Source organism: Camelus bactrianus, chromosome 6 (assembly GCF_048773025.1).
Source record: "Camelus bactrianus isolate YW-2024 breed Bactrian camel chromosome 6, ASM4877302v1, whole genome shotgun sequence".
NCBI lineage: Eukaryota > Metazoa > Chordata > Mammalia > Artiodactyla > Camelidae > Camelus > Camelus bactrianus.
This window is the reverse complement of record NC_133544.1, coordinates 26493076-26512884: the sequence shown is the minus strand read 5'-3', so window position 1 is coordinate 26512884 and position 19809 is coordinate 26493076. Positions and strand designations below refer to the sequence as shown.

The 19809-nt window shown below is 43.9% G+C and overlaps 1 protein-coding gene across 4 annotated transcripts in view; it reads left to right on the top strand.

Moving 5' to 3' along the window:
• Positions 1 to 19809, top strand: part of RGS6 (regulator of G protein signaling 6) — a 479758-nt gene that overhangs the window by 413944 nt on the left and 46005 nt on the right. For all 4 annotated transcript variants that reach the window (XM_010962350.3, XM_010962362.3, XM_074365305.1 and 1 more), the window contains exons 13-14: positions 10792 to 10902; positions 19288 to 19413. In XM_010962350.3, coding sequence (XP_010960652.1) covers positions 10792 to 10902; positions 19288 to 19413 — 237 coding nt within the window. The remainder of the gene's footprint in view (positions 1 to 10791; positions 10903 to 19287; positions 19414 to 19809) is intronic.

The window sequence follows — 19809 nt, the reverse complement described above, 5'->3', positions numbered from 1 at the left end:
GAGCCATCCATGAGCCCACCCAGAGCGGCCTCATTAGCACAAAAGACTCCTATCACTCAGGAGATTACAAGGGTTTCAGGAGCCCTGTGTCAGGGCCCCAAACACATATTTTCTATTATTTCACAGATTCCTTCTTAGGCACCCCTCCATCCATGATGGACAGCATCTCTTTTTCCTCCAAATCACCTGCCATACTTTTTGGGATAACACTCCATACAATTTGTAGCAAAAATTATGAGTCTTTTGTTGTTGTTGTTGTTGTTGTTAAGGGAGAGAGGATGAAATCTAAACTTCTTTCTCAAAAATTTTCAAGTGGTTGGACTAAAAGTTTTCTAAATTCCTGTCTATTATTTCCTTCCTCCCCAGGTTTATCAAAGGAGACCTTCATTAGCAGTCTAAGTGGGAGAGGTTTCATTAATAGCCCCCATTATATATAATATAGAGAGGTAATAACTCCGCCTTACATGTGTGTGTAACTCCACAATATATGTATATATGTAATAACCCATGACTGGTGGATGGAGCTGGAAGCTGTGACTTTGCCGGTAGCTCAGTGCCAGCATCTTCCCGTGATCTGGGGAGCTGTTCACTAATTCATGAAACAAGTAGGTGCTGAATAATATCAGCTAAATGACTGGCTAACCACAGGCTGTTCCCCTGGTGGCCACGTGGCAAAGTTTTGCCACTCACCCTAAGGAGATGGGCAGTAGTATGTGGACCCATCAGCCAGCTCCACACCTCCACCCAAGGACTATTTCAAAATACCGGATGATGGTGGATAGCACATTTGCTAACAATTGGTACATCCACATCTTCTGAAGATGTGAGAATTCTGTCATTTGAAAATGACAAAACCATGTACGAGTCAGGAGGCAGGGATAAGGGGACAAAGATGTTAAAACTGCTAGATGAGAAATTTTGTTCCTAATGGACCGCCTCTGGATTTCCCATGTTTATTTTCTTCATCTCCTTCTGTAATCATCAGTTCAGGCTGCTGTAACAAAACACCACAGACTTGGTGGCTTAAACAACATTTATTTTCTCACAGTTCTGGAGGTTGGAGGTCCATGATCCAGCTGCCCACAGGGCTGGTTTCTGGTGAGGCCTCTCTTCCTGGTTTGCAGACAGCCACCTTCTGGCTGTGTCCTCACATGGCCTTTCCTCTGTGCACACACAGAGGACAGAGAGCTCTCTGTCTCTTGCTTTTCTTATAAGGACGATCCTATCAGATTAGGGCCCCACCCTTATGACCTCACTTAACTTTAATTACCTTCTTAAAGGCTCTACCTCCCAAAACAGCCACATTGGAGGTTAGGGCTTCAACTTACGAAGTTTGGGGAGGGACACAATTCAGTCTGTTAACACCTCCCCGTTCAGCTTTTGTGCCGCTGGTACCCAGCAGTCAGTGCACCGATGCTGTTTGTGTGCTGTTACGTGCCAGGCATTCTTGAAAGCTCTTTCCATGCCTCTCTTTTGTGCTCCCTCTGTGCTTTTCCAGTTATCTCAAGGCTTCCTGTAGTTACCAGTATTGACTTTAGACTCATGTAGTACTTTGTACTGACCATTGCTCCCACCTTCATTGCCTGCCTGGCTTTGTCATTGTCTTTGTGTGTCCCGAGCAGACTCTGTTCATCTTGCTGTCTGTGCCCTGCAAGGAAGTGCATGCTCTAGGGGAGAGGAAACCTCTCTGGCTAATGCTACCAAGGGCTGCCTCGATGAATTGCCTTCACATCCTCATTACCTTCATCCTTTTTTCAACTGTATTATTTGGTTCCAAGTAATGCAACCCCAACCTGGACCCAGGTCAGCTAAAAGAAACATATGTGGGCAGAATACAAGGGGGTACTGCAAACTTGAACTCTGGGAAGGGCTGTGATCCTACTAAGCTCAAGAATAGCTGGAGCCAGGGCCTCGAGCACCTGAGACCCCGTCTTCATCTCTGGTCCTGCTGCACTCCCCGCGATGGCCTCATTCTCTTTCATCACAGAAAGATGTTAGGAAACAGGACCATCTCCAGCCCCTGAACTTTGTCACTTTACAATTGCTACTGCTGATGCTGGAGAAAAAGGATGTTAACTCAGCTTGTGTCAGGTGTCCACTCCTGAACAAGCCATCCATGGGCAGGAGCAGGGCTTATAAGTACACGGCACCACCTTTTATCTACCTCCACACCTAAAGTCACCCTGTGTACATGTTGGGGTGCAATTCCCAGGAGGTGGGTAGAACTGAGCAGAAACCCAGAGACGTCTTCTGTGCTAGCTCACCCACTTTGGAGGACTTCTCACCATCCAGGATCCCTACCTGCTTCATGCAGACCCCGAGGAGACGCAGCACAAGGGTCAGCGCAGCCAAGCACACCCAACTATATCTCTAGACAGTGCTTCTGTCTCTATTTTTGCTCCTTTCACACCTAAGAAATGGCACTGGACAGCCAGAATCAGACCTAAAGGCCTTTTACTCCCTGCATGAAGCTAAGATCTTAAAGTAGCCAGCTCTTTGTTTCTTTCCTCTGGCTCCCACCTTGGAGGCCCTAGCTCCTAAGCAGAAGGCACCTCCAGCCCAGATGAGAGAGACAAGAGGGCAAGAAAAAGGCAAGCAGTCCTCCCTTTCCCTCCCTGCACAGTTTCCATCCAGTCTGGTGATGTGGAGACACAGAAGGGGAGAGGAGGGCATCTTCCCTCTCTGCCCATGTGGGGTATTTTTCACCTCTTCTCAGTCCTCTGCCACCCCAGCTATAGAGCTGACCTTCCGCCACTCTCTCTGAGAAGGATCAATCCCTACAGGAAGCCAGGAGAGCAGCTAAGGCAACAGACAGCTGGAAGTCCACGCCGCCCATAGGAGCCCCCAAGAGAAGGCGGTTTACTGTCTCCTGTCTTTTCCACGCAGTGAAGGTGGCAAACAGGACAAACAAGGGAACACAGACTCATGAACACTGGGTTTATTTGCATGGGTCGTGACAATGGCAGTGAAAACATGTTGGGACCAGTCCCAAAGAGTATCCTGTGTCCACCTTTTATCTACCTCCACACCATCCCCCAGGTGATCTCATTCTCTGCCTTCTGGGCACAGATTGCTTGCAAATCACACTTGTGGAAGGCGGCATAATGGTCCCTCAAGGATGTCCGTGTCCTAATCCCCAGAACCTAGGATTATGTTAGGTTACTGGTGAAAGGGAGTTGAGGTTGCCGATGGAATGAAGATCACTGATCTTAGCTCTCTCTTCATGTGTTCCTCCACCTATATCCTTGATGCCTGCCTGGACCACCTCCCAGGACGTGGAGCTAGGTCATAGGAACAACTTCATTCACACTCAGTGCCTGTTACATAGTCGTATCTTGTGCCCCTGGGTGGTTACAAAATCCCACCTTGGGCTTTCGACCACTTCCCTTGAACCAACATCACCGTTAAATCTCACCACCTTTCCTCCACCCACTCTTCTGAATACCCCCAGATTTCTCTGGGGATATTATAGCTAGTGATGCTCACAGTGGCTCTCTGGCCTTTTAAGACTCTGCTGCCCTAGGCTGGGCAGTGAACCGCTGCCTTCATTGCCTTTCCTGCAGCAATTGGGAGCCCACATGCTGTCTCCTCGAGTGCCCAAGTACGCTGACCCTTGAATAACTCGGGGGTTAGGGGATATGACCATCACACAGTTGAAAATTCACGTACAAAGTATAGTTGACCCTCTGTATCCATAATTCTTTGTGTTGGTTTCTGCATTGGTGAATGCAACCAATGACAGATCGTGTACTACTACAGTATCTATTAGAAAAAAGCCTGAGTACAAGTGGACCAGCAAGGTTCAAACCTACGTTGTTCAAAGGTCAACTGTACTCACTCCAGCCTCGTCTGAGCCTCCTGGCTCTCCTCTCTCCCCAGCTGCTCATTCCTGGCTCCATCTGAAGACCTATGCACGGGACTTGGCCCGGCTGTTGGACCTGCCTTGACAGGTTGGAGGTGTGGCCACATGGAAGGCCTAATAATACACAAGCTGGGGTTGTGGGGAGGGTCTGGTAAGACCTCCAGCCTGACTCACAGAAAGCTAAGGAAGGGTGATGGCGGGGTGGGGATTTTTTTCCATCCCTATGTTTTACTTCTGGGAAATCCATTTCTGGTTAAAAAAATGTTTTTCCTTGAGCCCAGAAAAAACCCCATACACCTACAGTCAATTAATCTTTGACAAAGGAGGCAAGAATATACAATGGAGAAAAGACTGTCTCTTCGACTTCAGAAAACCAGACAGCCACATGTAAATCAATGAAGTTAGAACATTCCCTCACACCATACACAAAAATAAACTCAAAATGGCTTAAAGACTTAAATATAAGACAGGACACCATAAACCTCCTAGAGGAGAACATAGGCAAGACATTCTCTGACATAAATTGTAGCAACACTTTCTGAGGTCAGTCTCCCAAAGCAATAGAAATAAAAGCAAAAATAAACAAAAGGGACCTAATCAAACTTAAAAGCTTTTGCACAGCACAGGGAACCATAAGGAAATGAAACAGTAACCTGCAGGCTGGGAGAAAATATTTTCAAACAATGTGACAGACAAGGGTTTAATTTCCAAAATATATAAACAGCTCATATAACCAATAACAACAAAAAACCAACCCAATCAAAAAATGGGCAGAAGACCTAAGTAGACATTTCTACAAAGAAGACATACAGATGGCCAGTAGGCACATGAAAAAATGCTCAGTATCACTAATTATCAGAGAAATGCAAATCAGAATTACAATGAGGTATCATCTCACACCAGTCAGAATGGCCACCATTAAAATGTCCACAAACAATAAATGCTGGAGATGGTGTGGAGAAAAGGTAACCCTTCTACACTGTTGGTAGGAATGTAAATTGGTGCAGCCACTATAGAGAACAGTATGGAGGTTCCTCTAAAAACTAAACACAGGCTTACCATATGATCCAGCAGTCCCACTCCTGGGCCTGTATCTGGAGAAAACTCTAATTCAAAAACATACATGCTCCCCAGTGTTCATAGTAGCACTATTTATAATAGCCCAGATGTGGAAACGACCTAAATGTCCATCGACAGATGATTGGATAAAGAAAACTTGTACACACACACACACATGCACACACACAATGGAATACTACTCGGGCATAAAAAAGAGTGAGATAATGTCATTTGCAGCAACATGGATGGACCTAGAGATTATCATACTAAGTGAAGTAAGTCAGACAGAAAGACAAATATCATATAGTATTACTCATATGTGGAATCTAAAATATAATACAAATGACCTTATTTACAAAACAGAAACAGACTCACAGACATAGAAAACAAACTTATGGTTATCAACGGGGAAAGGGTGGGGAGGGATAAATTAGAAGTTTGGGATTAGCAGATACAAACTACTATAGATAAAATAAATAAACAACAAGGTCCTACTGTATAGCACAGCAATATCTTGTAATAACCTATAATGGAAAAGAATCTGAAAAAGAATATATGTGTGTGTGTGTATGTGTGTGTGTGTGTGTGTGTGTGTATATATATATATATATATATATATATATATATATATATATATATATATATATATTTAACTGAATCTCTTTATACCAGAAATTAACATAACATTATAAATCAGACATATTTCAATTAAAAATTTTTTTCCTCAAACTTGTAGATGACTAGTTAGATGAAGGCCCAGCCTTTGCCTTGGGCTGCCAAGTAGAAGCCTTTTATCAGAGATTCACAGTCACCAGAGACTGAGGTCACTGGGACAGCAAGATGCAGACATTCGGGAGGACAAAGGGGTCATGGCTGAGCAGAGCCCCATGGACTACACCCATCGTCAGATTTTACCACTGTGAATGCCCAAATGCCTTATAATCAGGAAAGCCCCCAACACCCCATCCTGCCTCAGACACTCCGGAGCATCTCGGTGTGACCTGTAATCTCTTGAATAGACCTAGGTTACCTGCTGCTGGTTTGTTATTGTACCGATCTGAGCAAAGAAGTCAGGTGGTCCACTGTGCCCTCCCCAGGCTCACACCCAGGTGCTTTCATGTTCCTTGCAGTGGGTTGAATAGAGCCCCCCACCTCAAAAAAAAAAAAAGATAAGTGCAAATCCTGACCCATGGGACCTGGGAATAAATGTGACCTTATTTATAAGAAGTCTTTGCAGATGCAATGAAGGATCTTGATATGGGATCATTCTGGATGACCCAGAGAGACCCTAAATCTAATGCCAAGTGTGCTTATAAGAAAGAGGAGAGAAGACACAGACACAGAGGAGAAGCCGTGTGAAGACAGAGGCAGAGACTGGAGTGATGCAGCCACAAGTCAAGGATGGGTCACCCGGAGCCACCAGAATCTGGAAGAGTCAAGGAAGGACTCTCGCCTAGAGACGTCTGAGGGAGCATGGCCCTGCTGACACCTCAATTTCAGACTTCTAGCCCCTCGAAGTGAGAGAGAATAAATTTCTGTTGTTTTAAGCCACCGGTTTTGTCATAATTTGTCACAGCAGCCCTAGAAAACTGACATATTCCTTAATGTGACACCCCATTTCTCTCAGAAAGAATGAAATTAGCCCACGTGGCAAAGGGGTGACTCCCAGTGGAGCTGTCACAACACCAGCTTACTGCCTAGTCCTTCCTGCCACAGTGTCCCCTCAGAGCTCCCTTTCCTGTTCTTTCGCACCTGAGACGCTGTACCACTCGCATGGATGAGGCTTCCCTGGGCCGGATGCACATCTTGTAGGAGATTTCCAGGGCGATGGGCCTGCACTGCACGTGGTGATTTCAGTCATCAATCTTACAGTTGTGGAGCATTTGGAAGACGCTTGAAATGCTTTCCCATTTTTTATCAAAAGTGCTCAAGGCTATTATGTAACATAAGGTGAACCTGACAAAGGTCAGTTCAGTGATCACCAAAGACCCAGATCCAAGGTTTTCCAACCTGGACCAGTTGGTCCTCCCACCCCGCCAGGTGACTCTCCACACCTGGGACGACGAGGAGGCTCTGAGGAGTTAGGAAACCTACAGCCGCCTTCGTTTTCATTTGATGAACAAAACATCCTGCATCCTGAGCATCTCAGAAAATTGAAGGACAGGCGGTGGTGCTTCTCAAGTTGAATGTGCGTATGAATCACCGGGGCAATCTTATCACCGACGCAGGTTCTGACTCAGTAGGTCTGGGTGGGGCCTGAGGTTCTGCATTCCTTACGAGCTCCCAGGTGATGCCGTGCTGCTGGTTTGGGGACCACACTTGGAGTAGCAAGGAGGTGGTGCTGCCACTGAATATCTTCACATTCTCAGAAGAGAGCTAACTGGCCATGCTCGCCCTTTGCAATTAAGTAGTAGGAATCGTGGTTCTGAACCTGCCATGGCAGAGAAAGCGGGTGACACTCCAGCTGGCAATGCTTAGGGAGAAGTTTTACTGTGGATTGAGAACCAAAAAAATATTCATACCTTTTGGCCCAGTAATTCCACTTATGGTTGTTAATTCTAAATAAATAACCCAAAAGATGGGGAAAAAAAACACGTAAACAATGGTGTTCTACCTCCACCGCTACGTACACTAAAACCAAAACAAAACAAAACAAAAGTCTGTGTCTAATATAAGCAAATGCTACATAAATTAAAATAAATTCACTCCAGACAATATTGTGGGCATATGTTTATCTTCCCTCCTTCCCCAGAAGTAACACTTCAATAAAGGAATAACAATGGCATGAACTCATAAGGTCAACCAATGAATAGGTTAACAGTTCTCACAAATTTTTGCAAGATCAAAAGTGTAAGGAATTGAGGAGCAGGACCCCAAGCCTCTCTGTCTCTATCTGTAGTGTTATAATTCTTTTTTTTGGGTGGTAAGCACAAGGGTAATGTTCTTATAAATGTTATGCCTTTTCGTACGCCAGAAATAGTTCAAAATTTATTTTTAAAAATTCACAAGTTAATTTTAAAATTTAATTAAAAAAAAGAAAGGATGAGGACAGAGTGAAGAACATTATAGGCTCCATGTTAGGAATGGGAGAATTATAACAAAACCAGTTTGTCCATTAAAATCTGGCTTTGGTTCTTGAAGACACCAGGGACCATGGAAGGCAAGAATGGGGCATAAGGCTAGTCCCAGAGGAATGGGCAGTCTGTCTCTGGAGCCATTGGATCCCTTGATCCATACCCCATGAGGAGATCCTCTCTCCCCACTTGCCACCACCATGGGAGACGGGCAATTCATTCTCCAGAGAAGTTGAGTCACATCAGCTCAGAACTCAGGCACATCACATCCTAAAGGACCAGCTGAACACAAAAGAATTAGTGAGAGATCTACCTGCTGAACTGTGGGCCCTCCACCCCTCCTCTGGCCTGCTCTCAGCCCGCCAGGAGCCAGATGTAGATGCCCACAGGCAAGGAGCTGGGACACTACAACCCAAGGGCCAAATCCATGCCACTCCACTACCTGCGTTTGCAAATAAAGTTTTATTGGAACACAGTCACACGCCTTGGTATACGAATTATCTGTGGCAGCTCTTGTTCTACAACAGAACAGCAGAGTAGTTGCAACAGACACCATCTGGTCTGCAAAGCCTAAAATATTTACTATCTGGGTCTTGCAGAAAAAGTTTGCTTACCCCACCTTTAGAGAAAAATAGATATCTGAAGAAAGACTCCAGAGTCCTCATGTGGAGCTCTACTGAGATGAAAGGCAAGCTTCCAGGACCCAACAATGAAGCCCATCAGTTGGCAAGTCCTGTCCACGCACACACGGAGCCTCCCAGCAGGTTTTGGTACCTCACGCTTAAGCACAAATGAATGTCCAGAGATGTTCCCGACACTCAGAGAGAGCCCCAGAACGAAGGAGGGTGATCAAAGCAGACAGACAGAAAAAGGGGCTGGGAGGAACCGAAAACATCTCAAAATACAGAAGAAACTGACAAAAAAAAATATAGAATTAATATCCTCATAGATACGAGAAGGTATTTCATCCCTAAAACAAGAACTAAATGCTATGATAAACCAGAGGGAACTTTAGAAACATAAGAAAGTAATAATCCAAATGAAAAAAATACAAAGAAAATTTGGAAGAACCATCAGACAAAAAGATGAGGAGATAAAAAAAATGGGAGGGAAAATTGAGAAATATTGGATTATTGATTCCAGTATTTAATTTAAAGGAATTATTTTTAAAAAAGAAAACAGAGGAAATGAAGGTTATGAAATTAGCAAAGAAGTACCATCAGATTTCTGGGAGATGTGTATATATATATATATACCTATTGATTTCCCGTTGTGCCCAGCACAGTGAATAAAACTGCTGGCAAGGGCCGTGTTGAAATTTGAGAGCATTATAGCAATAAAAAGATGATTCTAAGCTTCCAGAGAGAAAAGAAACTGAAAAAAGAAAAAAATCAAAATAGATTCAGACTTCTTCACAGTAACATAGCAACACTGGATACCAAAAAAAGTGATCAATGCCTTCAAAATTCTGAAAGAAAATTATTTTTAACCTAGGATTCTGTGTTCACTACTCAAGCATAAAGATAAAATAAAAACATTTTTATACCTGTAAGGACTCAAAGTATTTATCACTTATGCATCCTTTCTTAGGAAACTACTAAAGGATGTGCTTCAGCACTACTAAGGAATAAAACCAATGAACATACATGGAATCCAGAAAACCAGAGCTTTAACACAGAAGTGAAGGAAGGCCCAGGATGATGATTTTGCATCAAGCCTGTAGAGCAAACAGTCCAGATTAGAGCAAAAGGACTCAAGACTTTGGGGAGAGGACCTCCAGGGTACAGGGAGACAGAACTGATTGATTTTCTGATGTGTTTAAGACGTGGGAAATTATTGCCAGTTGTTTTACACACTTGTTAGAATACTTTAAAAAGATAATAATACACTGTTTAGCTCAGCAGCAAGCAATTTTTATCAAGTTTAATAATGTGGACACTATTGATCTAACAAAAAGTGTTACATAAGTTTATTTGGAGAATCATGGGAGGAGACAGTGGAGTGAGTTAGGGACTAGTGAATAGAAAGTTAAATCTTTGTCTAAAATTGATTATCAAGAGCAGCTGTAAAAATATATAATTTAGAAATATGCAGGTAAATGCTGAAAGAAACAAGGATAGAAAGTAGGTGCCTCTGTGAGAAGGGATAAGAGAAAAAACACTGCTATTTCTGTTTTGTACATGAAATCATTTAGTACTATTTTATTGTTTTAACAATCTACATGCATTTTGATAAAAATTAAAATCTTTGAAAGATTACGTGGTTATCTAAATTACAACTAGAAAAACTAAGTCACTTTTTGGGGGAAAAAATGCTTATAATATGTTAACTTCTTTTGGTCTGCCAGGATTTTAAAGTCTTTATGATAAGAAAGTCCTCCAGTTGGGAATGCTGGGTTGGCAGCCTAGAAAAACTGTAGCATCCTCTATGTGCCCCAGTTGCCTTGAGATCTGTAGCCTATGTGGGAGGATGATACACAGCAGGTTTGGACCAGTGTATCAGTGAGGCTAGCATAACCAGGGAGGGGCGCACCAAGGTTCGGGGAAAGAGTTAAGTGGGAAAAGATATAAAATGCCTGTGTATACTATGACTGCAATAATGCAGAAACAGTATGTTCATCATGAGAAGCTTTACAAGGACAAGTGAAAACAGTTTGATTTTTTGGAAGTGGGAGTGAAGGTAATTTTTTCCCCTTAATTTAGAATTATATGAAGACTTATACAATGTTTGTGTAAAACAGAGTACAAATTTTTAGAGGACATCAGTGCCATTCTTTGTTCTGCTTCCTTCCTGCAGCCTAATTGCCTACACGGAACAGTATGTGGAATATGACCCTTTGATCACGCCAGCGGAGCCATCCAACCCCTGGGTCAGCGACGATACCGCTTTATGGGACATAGAGATGAGGTAAAAAAGGGGAAAAGAGTGTTTTACTGTTTGGGAGTGGGAGAGATGTGGGGGGAAATGCATGGGATCGTGAGATTACATTATTTCCTGTCTCATTACTTCCTTGACTCTATCAGTAGAACAGAAACCCCTCAAGTAACCCCCCAGGTGAGTTCCTTACTCATTAGCAACAACACCACTGTACTGGCCACGTAGTTAGTGTCTCACATTGAATCCTCACAAAAGATAAGTCCTATTCTCACAATTGAGCAGATGGGAAACTGAGGCACAGGGAGTTGATGAACTTGCTCAAGGTCACGCAGCACGTAGGTGGCAGAGTTAGGATTAGAACCCAGGCGGGACGGTTCCAGATCCATAGTTTCCATCACTCTGTTCTCCTGGAGTAACGGGACAGCGATGGTTCCATCAGTAGCTCCTGACCTATGAGAGAAGCGACTGTGTTTACGTAACAGCCAAGGAACTGAAGCTCAGAGGAACTTAAACCACGTTCACAATTACAGAAGGAAACACACACACAAACCCAGCGAGGTGCGCCTTTGCACCCTCTGCCCCTCGGCTAGACGACTCTTTATTTTGTTTTTCATTTCTCTGTGTCCTCTCGTTCACTTTCATTCTTGCTTTTTTCTGGCTTTTTTTTTTTTAATGGAAAAACCTTATAAAGAGTAATAGAGTCATAGAGGCTTATTATAAAAATTTTCAAACTATTCAGACACACATGATAAAGAAAACTCTCTCTATATCCAACCCAATCTCATTTTCCAGAAAGAGCTTTTGTTGATAGCCTAATGCCACGGTTCCCTTGGGCCACTGCGGGGAAGTCACAGGGTTACCACAGGGAATCCTAAGTCTTTGAGGGAAACAGTGATGTTCGACCTACATCAGATACTGTATAAACTGCTAGTTACGGTAGTTCACCATTTTCAACATTAGATCACATTACATTCCTTTCAGTGATGTCATATCTTTGCATATCTGGGTTTTCAGGGCAGTTGTTGTGATAAAAAGCAAGTCCTGGGCAAAAATCAAAATGGAATAGGAAATGAGGGTCCAGTCTGATTCCAGAGCTTGAAACGATGTCCAGCACTCTACAACACACATGTAGTCATTTGGGAACAAAGTAAACATATTTTTTCCTTCAATTTATATGTATTTCAAATAGCTATAAAGTCATTAGGACATAAATACAGATTAAGTTCTTTGGAAATGACTTTTTAATTTAAAAAAAAGCTTTTAAGTTTTTTCAGTGGTGCTGCTTTTGGCCCAGGGCACTGTGAAAAGCTTACTGAGGCATTAAGGGCACCGTGAACTAAGAAAGTGTGAAAACCTTTGATTTAGGGTCTATCCGTTTAGGTTTATATGCATGTATATACATCATATTCTTTTGGATAAATGGGTTCATTATTTATACATTGTCCCATAATTTTTTAACTAGCAACATATCATGGCAATCTTTCCATGTAAACACATGTAGACCCACCTATGCTTTTCAATAGTTACATAATGTCCTCTTGCCTGAGTGTAGTATAATTAATTTAATCAATCCCCAGCTCATAAATATCTAGGTTATAACCTCTTTTTTTTTTTTTTTTACTAACATAAACAATGATACGAGGAACATCCTTGTATACAAGTCCAGTTATTTCTTTAGCATAAATTTCCGGGGTTGGAATTGCTGGGAATGGTATGCATATTTTAATTTTAGTTCCTGTGGCCAGATTTCCCTGGAGCAAAACAGTAACAACTTTTCTTCACTCCCGCAGCTTAAAAGCTCACATTTCCCCACATCCTCACCAACCCAGGCATCATCAATCTTTTTCATCTTTGGAAATCTGATAGAAAAAAATAAAAATCTCATTTTACTTTTATTTCTTTGTTAATATACTTGAGGACATTTTCTCGTGATTACTAGATACTCATTTTTCTTTCGTGGCTTGTCCGTTTCTGTGTTCTTTGCCCATTTTTCTCATGGGGTGTTTTGCCTTGGACATTGGGATATAAAAACTGTCACATTTACTTGGATCATATAGTTTGTCTTTTTCCTGGTGGTTTATGCTTTCTGCATGTAATTTTTCTTCTTGTTTCTTTTCCTCTTCCTTGACTTTTATTTTATTAATCAAGTTTTGTATTAGCTTTTGTTACTCTAGTTTCTAGTCCAGCCATACTTACTTAAAAGTATGTTTTATTTTAAAATGTCATTATTTCATGCAAATAATGATGAAGTAAAAAATGAAAACTAGAAGTTTTCCTTTACCACGTCCAAATGCATTCTTCCCCAGAGCAATATTAACCTGATATATTTTAAACCTACACTTTGAGACATATTTCTCAATCAACATCAAAAGAAAAAGATTATGTAGATGGGTATCTCCTTTCTAATATTTCTGGCATGCCCTTGGTAGTCCCTTTAATCTGATCCAAGAACTTAAATCTTTCTTTAACTTCAGTCTTTTATTTTTTCTTCCTTCCTTCCTTTCTTTCTTAAAAAAAAAAAAATCATTGCTACTCTTTTTTCCATTCTACTCTCTCTTTTCAGGAAATCCGTTGTAGGAAGTCCAGTCATCTGAGATGAAGCAGCCATATCTCTTATCTTTCTCTATTATAATTTCCATCTCTTAGTCTTTTTAGTCTATATTCAAGGATAGACTTCCTTGAATTACTCTTCAGAGTCATCAGTTCGGTTTTCAATGGTGTCCCTTCTGTGATTTTATACTTTAATGAGTTTTTCCTTTCTCACTAAGTGTTGGGAGGGGTGGTCGACAATCATGCTTTTCATTTCCAAGAATTTGTAATATTTCTTGGACTGCTTTTTCTCAGTAGCCTGCTCCGTGCTAGTGATGCTTATCCTCTTGAGCCTTTCTGAGGATGGAATACAGATTTTTTTTTTCACATCTCCCCTCTGTTTTTGCCACTTAGTCTATTTCACAGGGGGTCATTGATCAGAGAATCATCGTTTCTGTTCATTGTCTCATTACTCCAGTCACTGTTCAGAGCAGATCAGTCTTCGTATACCCAACAATTTGGGGTACTGTGGGTTATCATAAATGAAGGTCTTGGCTTTCAACCCTCTCCATACATTAGAACCACCTGGAGAGCTTATTAAAAAGTACCAATGGCCAGCCTCCTCCCCAGGTCAATTAATCAGAATTTCTGTCATTGGGGCATTGGTATTTTTTCAAATTTTATGCTAATGTACAGCCCTGGTCCGGATGGGCTGTACCAATAGCTGGTGAGAGTTCCCTCAATAATTGTTTGGGCAGGTGGCTCTCAAACCACAGGGTTCATCACAATCACTTGCAGTGCTCATTAAAATACAGATGCCCAGGGTGGTTCTGGGTACCTGTATTTTTATCAAGCATTCTGGGTGATCCTGAGGCACAGCACAGGTTGAGAAGTCTTGGTGTGGAGCAGGCTTTCCTCTGAGCAGTTCCCCTGGCTGGACAGCTTCTCCTGAGTGCATTAATGGGAGGACACAGGTAAATCGATGGGGTTCCCCTCTGTGTCCTGGACATATGGTCCAAGAACAGACTGGGATGATGGCTACGGGGGTCCACAGATGGTTCGAGCCCCACCTTTCCTTGGCGTGACACCCCAGCAGCCAGGTGTGCTGCTCTGTTTCAGGCCCTGATGGGGTTTCTGAAGTTCTGCGGTTTCCTGTCCATGGTGCTCCCCAGTGACGCCATGCTTCTCCCTTCTGCTGAGGGAACTTGGGGAACCCAGTTAGATTACAGGAACCAACGAGAAGTAGGGGAAAACCTGGGTGTCTTTAGAAGTCTCCTTGCCTTGCTGAGATGTTTTTCCCAACCATATTTGCTGTACCAGCCCTAGATTACAGAGGCACCACCTTCTGGTTTTATTGCCCATATGAGAAGCTGGCCAGAGAACACCCCCCACCCTTTCCTTGGAAGACCCTCTCTGCGACATGGAGCCCGTGTCCCATATTTCTGAGTTTATTCCATATGCCCCCTGCTCAATGCCCACCAGCTGCCCCCACTTCCAGTCCTGCTGCTCAGAGCTTGGGGTTTTCCCAGGCTTCTGTTGGGGACCCCCAGTTACTTTATTCTCACTAAAGGCTCAGATGGCTCTCGATCAGGTTTGTGACCAGTTCAGTCCACCTGCTTCATACCTTTCAGAAATTCCTCACCGTTTGCCCTCCGCTGGCAGGAAATTTCTTTGCCTCTACACACTATGTTTTGTTTTGTTTTTTAGTATTTAATTGAACTCCAGGCTCTTGCCTGTTCCTTCTTCCTGGACCACTTCCACAGACCCTCACACGACTGGCTTCCCTTCTCATTCAAGTCTCACTCAGCATTGGTGCCCCCTCCTCAGAAAGGTCTTCTGTGACCACCCAATCTATAGCGGCCACCCCACCCAGCCAGTCACTCCATATCACATCCCCCTACCCCCCCACCCCCGCTTGGTTCTCTTTCTAAATAGGACCTAAAATTATTTTAGCACCTAGACCCATTGTAGGTACTCAAAAAGCATAGGTTGGATGGAGGGTAGATGGGGAAGTGACCATTTCATTGGCCATTTCATTGTATTTGGGAAAGGAGGGGAGGTGGGCGCATGGATTTAATTCACTATGATGACACTGGGATTTCCTCCTTCTCTCTTGAAAGTCAGCAAAAAACCCATGTGATAGTTTGGGAGAATGGCAGCCACCTGGCCTGCTGGGTTACCCCAGCCTGTCAGCACTTTGTCCCCGAGGGACTTGCTGCCCCGACGAGCAGTGCTCTGGCTCTGTTCTTACTGCTCAGGCTTCTATTCTCATCTTGACGCCTAACCTGACATGCGCAGTGTTCGGTCTGCCTTCGAGCAGAACCACTTCCTTAGATACAAGTGAAAATGAAAAGGAGCCATGAGGCCCCGCTTCTTCTCCCAGTAGGACGTTCGCACCCCGTCAGATGTTGGCGGTGGTTAGGAACCTGCCTTCGATAACACGGAGTCAGGGATCGCTGCCTATCCTGGGTCAGTCTAGAGGTGGTTTCTGTCCATGAACCAATGGCTGAAGATGACCAGTAAAATAATCAAAGGTCATTTTTTTCTAGGTTTCAGTTTAATTCAACAAATATTATTGAGACCCTGCTATGTGCTGCCTTCTGAGCAAGGAAGCCTCTCGAGATACCAGTGTAGCGAGGTGAATGAACGTGCTGTCTCACCACCGGGCCCCGGGACTCCTCCTCGTTTGCCAAAGGGCATTAATGTCACTTGGGGCACAGAGTCAGGCCCTCAAGGCAGAGGTGTGGCTGAGACTCAACAAGTGGAGAGGTGGTGCTGCGCCACATAAGAAAATGAGATGAGTGTGCATCTTGTCCCTGAGAAGGAAGACTTCAGGGCAGTGAGAGGAGCAGAACAAGGGGAGAGACCAGGCCTCTGTGCAGGGCCAGGAAAACCCCTAGGTCTGAGGTGTCCAAGGACTCTTCAAAACAGGAATATCAAGTGTGTGATTTTTTTAAATTGTCTGCTGTTGGGTGGTGCAACGTGTACCCCCGTCTCAGGGCCCTCCAATTTCAGTAAAGGCTTCCACCCTCCCACCCACTTCATGTGAAGGAGGTTTTGGCTGAAGACGGGTGAAGACGTGGCATAGAGGCAGCACGGGAGAAGGCAGGAGTCCCTTGGGACTTCATGTTTGTCCCAGGTGGGCTTTGACTTCTACTGGGCACGGGCAAAGGGGTACAGACTCTTCACAATGTCCAGCACAGAGAGCATCACAGACAACATCTGGATTCTACAGAGATGAACATGACTGTCTTGGTCACATGCAGGTTACAGACAACCCCGTGGAAGCCGGTGACGGATTTAACAGAATAATTGGCAGGATGACACAGGATGTAGCATAAATAAGAGAGAATTGTGCTTTAATCCTTTGTCCTTTTCAGACAGATGATTAGATCTGGAAATCCAAAATGAGAAAGAGCATATTCAGAGGGCCATGTAAGGCTGCCCTTTTAAAGGACGGGCAACTACACCTCCAGTCTATTTAGTGGATACCCTGAGAAGTTAACTTCAGGTAGAGAGAATAGTGATTGCCAGGGCTCACCACCAAGGAAAAATCAGCCCCAAATTGCCAGATCTCAGTTGGAGAGAACTCTGTAGTCTAAACACCACCAGGAGAGGGTCTCTGGGAAGTATTCCTGAAATGTGCCATCAGCCAGATAGTGGATCTAACAAAAACCTGGCATTGCCAGCAGGATTGTGGTTCACAATTTGCTCTTACCACATGGTTCAGGTTTGGCTTCTCTCTCTGCTGGGCAACAGGCGCATGTGCAAAGAACTACAAGGAACCTGGCTAATCCTGCTTGGTCAAAGGCATCTACCCCTAGCCAGCCTGATCTGCTGAGAGCCAGAGGCTGTCCCTGAACTGCCCATGCCATAGAGCTGTTCATTCAAGATATTAAGTCCGGCTCCTTCCCTCGCATGGTCAGTCTCCAAATATGGTGTCTTCCCACTTTGTACACATGGGATGCTTCTTGCAAAAAGAGGAGACATCGCCCATCCTTTTCATCTGGGCTGGTCTTGGTGCCTTTAGCCAACAGAGTATTGCAGAAGAAACATTCTGAGAATAGGTCATAAAACAGCCCCTGTGGCTTCTACCTTGGTCATTTGAGACATCTTCTCTTAAGGCATTCTTTCTCAGAACCCACTGGCCAAGCTGTGAGGAATCCAAGCCCTTAGGGGCCCATAAGGTCGACAGCCTCAGCTGAACTCCTGGCCAAAACCCAGCATCATCTGCCATGTGAGGAGCCGTCCAGCCCAGTCCAGCCCAGTCCAGCCTTCAGATGACACCACCCCCAGCTGCTGTCCAACTACAACTTGTTAAGAGACCCCAGGCAAGAACCACCCAGCTGAGCCCATGGGATACTGAGAGAGAAGAAGAAATTGTTGTTTTAAGCCACTGAGTTTGGGGATAGTTTGTTACACAGCAACAAATAACAGGACCACTCCCCACTGGACTATTTAGGACCATCAGGTGTTCTTGGGGCAGTAAAGAAAATTGTGATTGTTCCTTCAGTAGCCTTGGGGCTGAGATGGGGTCACGGGACGTTTGCTCTTTAAGGAACAATCCCTTGTTTAGTAATTTTCTAGTAGTTCAAAAAAATTTTTGAAGATAGCTGAGTATTTTTATAGATAGCCGCTTCTTCTGAATCTGGCTTTGTTGTTCGCAGTTGGGCAGATTTGCTCCATTCTCTTTAGTTGGGAGATCACCTGGAATGAAGGACTCCCTGGGAGAGATACCTGTCTTTGCTCTGTGTTGGTTTGGGATGCCCAGTGTGGGGCAGGAATTTGGTGAGACTGAATGGGCACAGAAGACAAATTAGAGTTAGGAAAAGATATGCAGCTAGCGATTAGAGAATGCTGTTGGGATAAGGGCACACCACCCACATCATTGTACACATTTTCCTATTGATTTCCTCTTAGTGTTAAATTCTTGCTATGTGAAATGCACTATGAACACAAAGATACATGAGACATGGTCTCTGCCCTCAAAGGGCCCACACGATAGCTGGAGAGACAATGGCATAAACCCTTAAAAAGCTAAATGATGGTACAAAACTATAATGCAAAATATGTCATAAGAAAGCATTTCTACACAGTGGATGGAAATGAAGGAATTGTGAGTTCCATGAATTATTTGTTTGAGTTGGGCCAAGGGAAGGTTATTGTACCAGTCACCTGGGGGTGAATGTCCAGAGATATTTTAATTTTCAGAATTATTTTATAACCACAGAAACCATTCAGTATAGCAACATATTCAAATCTGAGTTAACAGATGTGAAGTGTTGGGAAAGAGGTAGACCATAGACTCTGTGCAGGTAGCTGTTAAATCAAAGAATAAACGCACCATCCTGCCTCTGAACAACTGAATGGGTTTATCCTGGATGAGCTGATGCATTTCTGACCAGCTGGCCATTGCTTGGACTAAACTGGACTCTGTTTTTCCCCTGTGGATTGAGGAAGGAGCAGGAGGTGGGGGCAGTGTCTCTGATGAAAGGTCAGATTCCTAAGGCCTCCTCAGTTTTTTCTTTTTTTAAGTGAAAAAAGTCAAGAGTTGGGCCCATAACCAAAGGAAATGGCGCAGGGAAGCCAAATCAAGGGCGGTTGTATTTCCTGGGGACAGCAGCCACTTGGTGGGCATCCTGTGACCCTCACCTAGATGGGGCCCCTTTCAAACACCTTCTTGAAAGAGGCTCTTTACTGCTGGCTAGTGTCAGTGCACAGCAGTCTGCGTTTGGGATTGGTGCAGGGTCTATGGACTCTGTCACTTAAATATGAGACACTTCCCTTTGGCCCGTGGCAGCAAAGTCAATCCGAGTTGTTGATGAGAATGTGACGCAGGTTTTTGCTTGGTATTGATCATCTTTTAAACCTTTGTTTCCCCCAAAGCAAAGAGCCCAGCCAGCAGAGAGTAAAGAGATGGGGCTTCTCTTTCGACGAGATATTGAAGGACCAGGTGGGACGGGACCAGTTTCTGCGATTCCTGGAGTCAGAATTCAGTTCAGAAAACCTCAGGTAAGTCCCTCCAAGGTCTGAGTTGTGTGCAGGCTATGAAGACCTTTGCCTCATCAGTCTCTCTTTCTCCCTCCCTTTCTCGATTAAATGTTATGGTTCAAATTCCAGTTAATCTGGCTAAGGCTGAAATGGGGAACCAATTGCAAAGGCAGCTTTGTTATCACCAGATTACCACCTTTGAACACCAGCATTTTTTGTTCTTTAAATCCAGATGACCTTCCTTCAAGTAATTGGAAACATGACTTCAGTAATCACCCAATGGCCAAACCAACGTAGTCTTGCCATTCATCCTAACTACAACCATAAAACCTGGGAACTTCAGGGTGGAAAGGCAGCTCAGAAACCCCCTCTTTCAAAACTTCCCAGTCTGGGGTCCCAAGCAGTTGACAGGCTAAC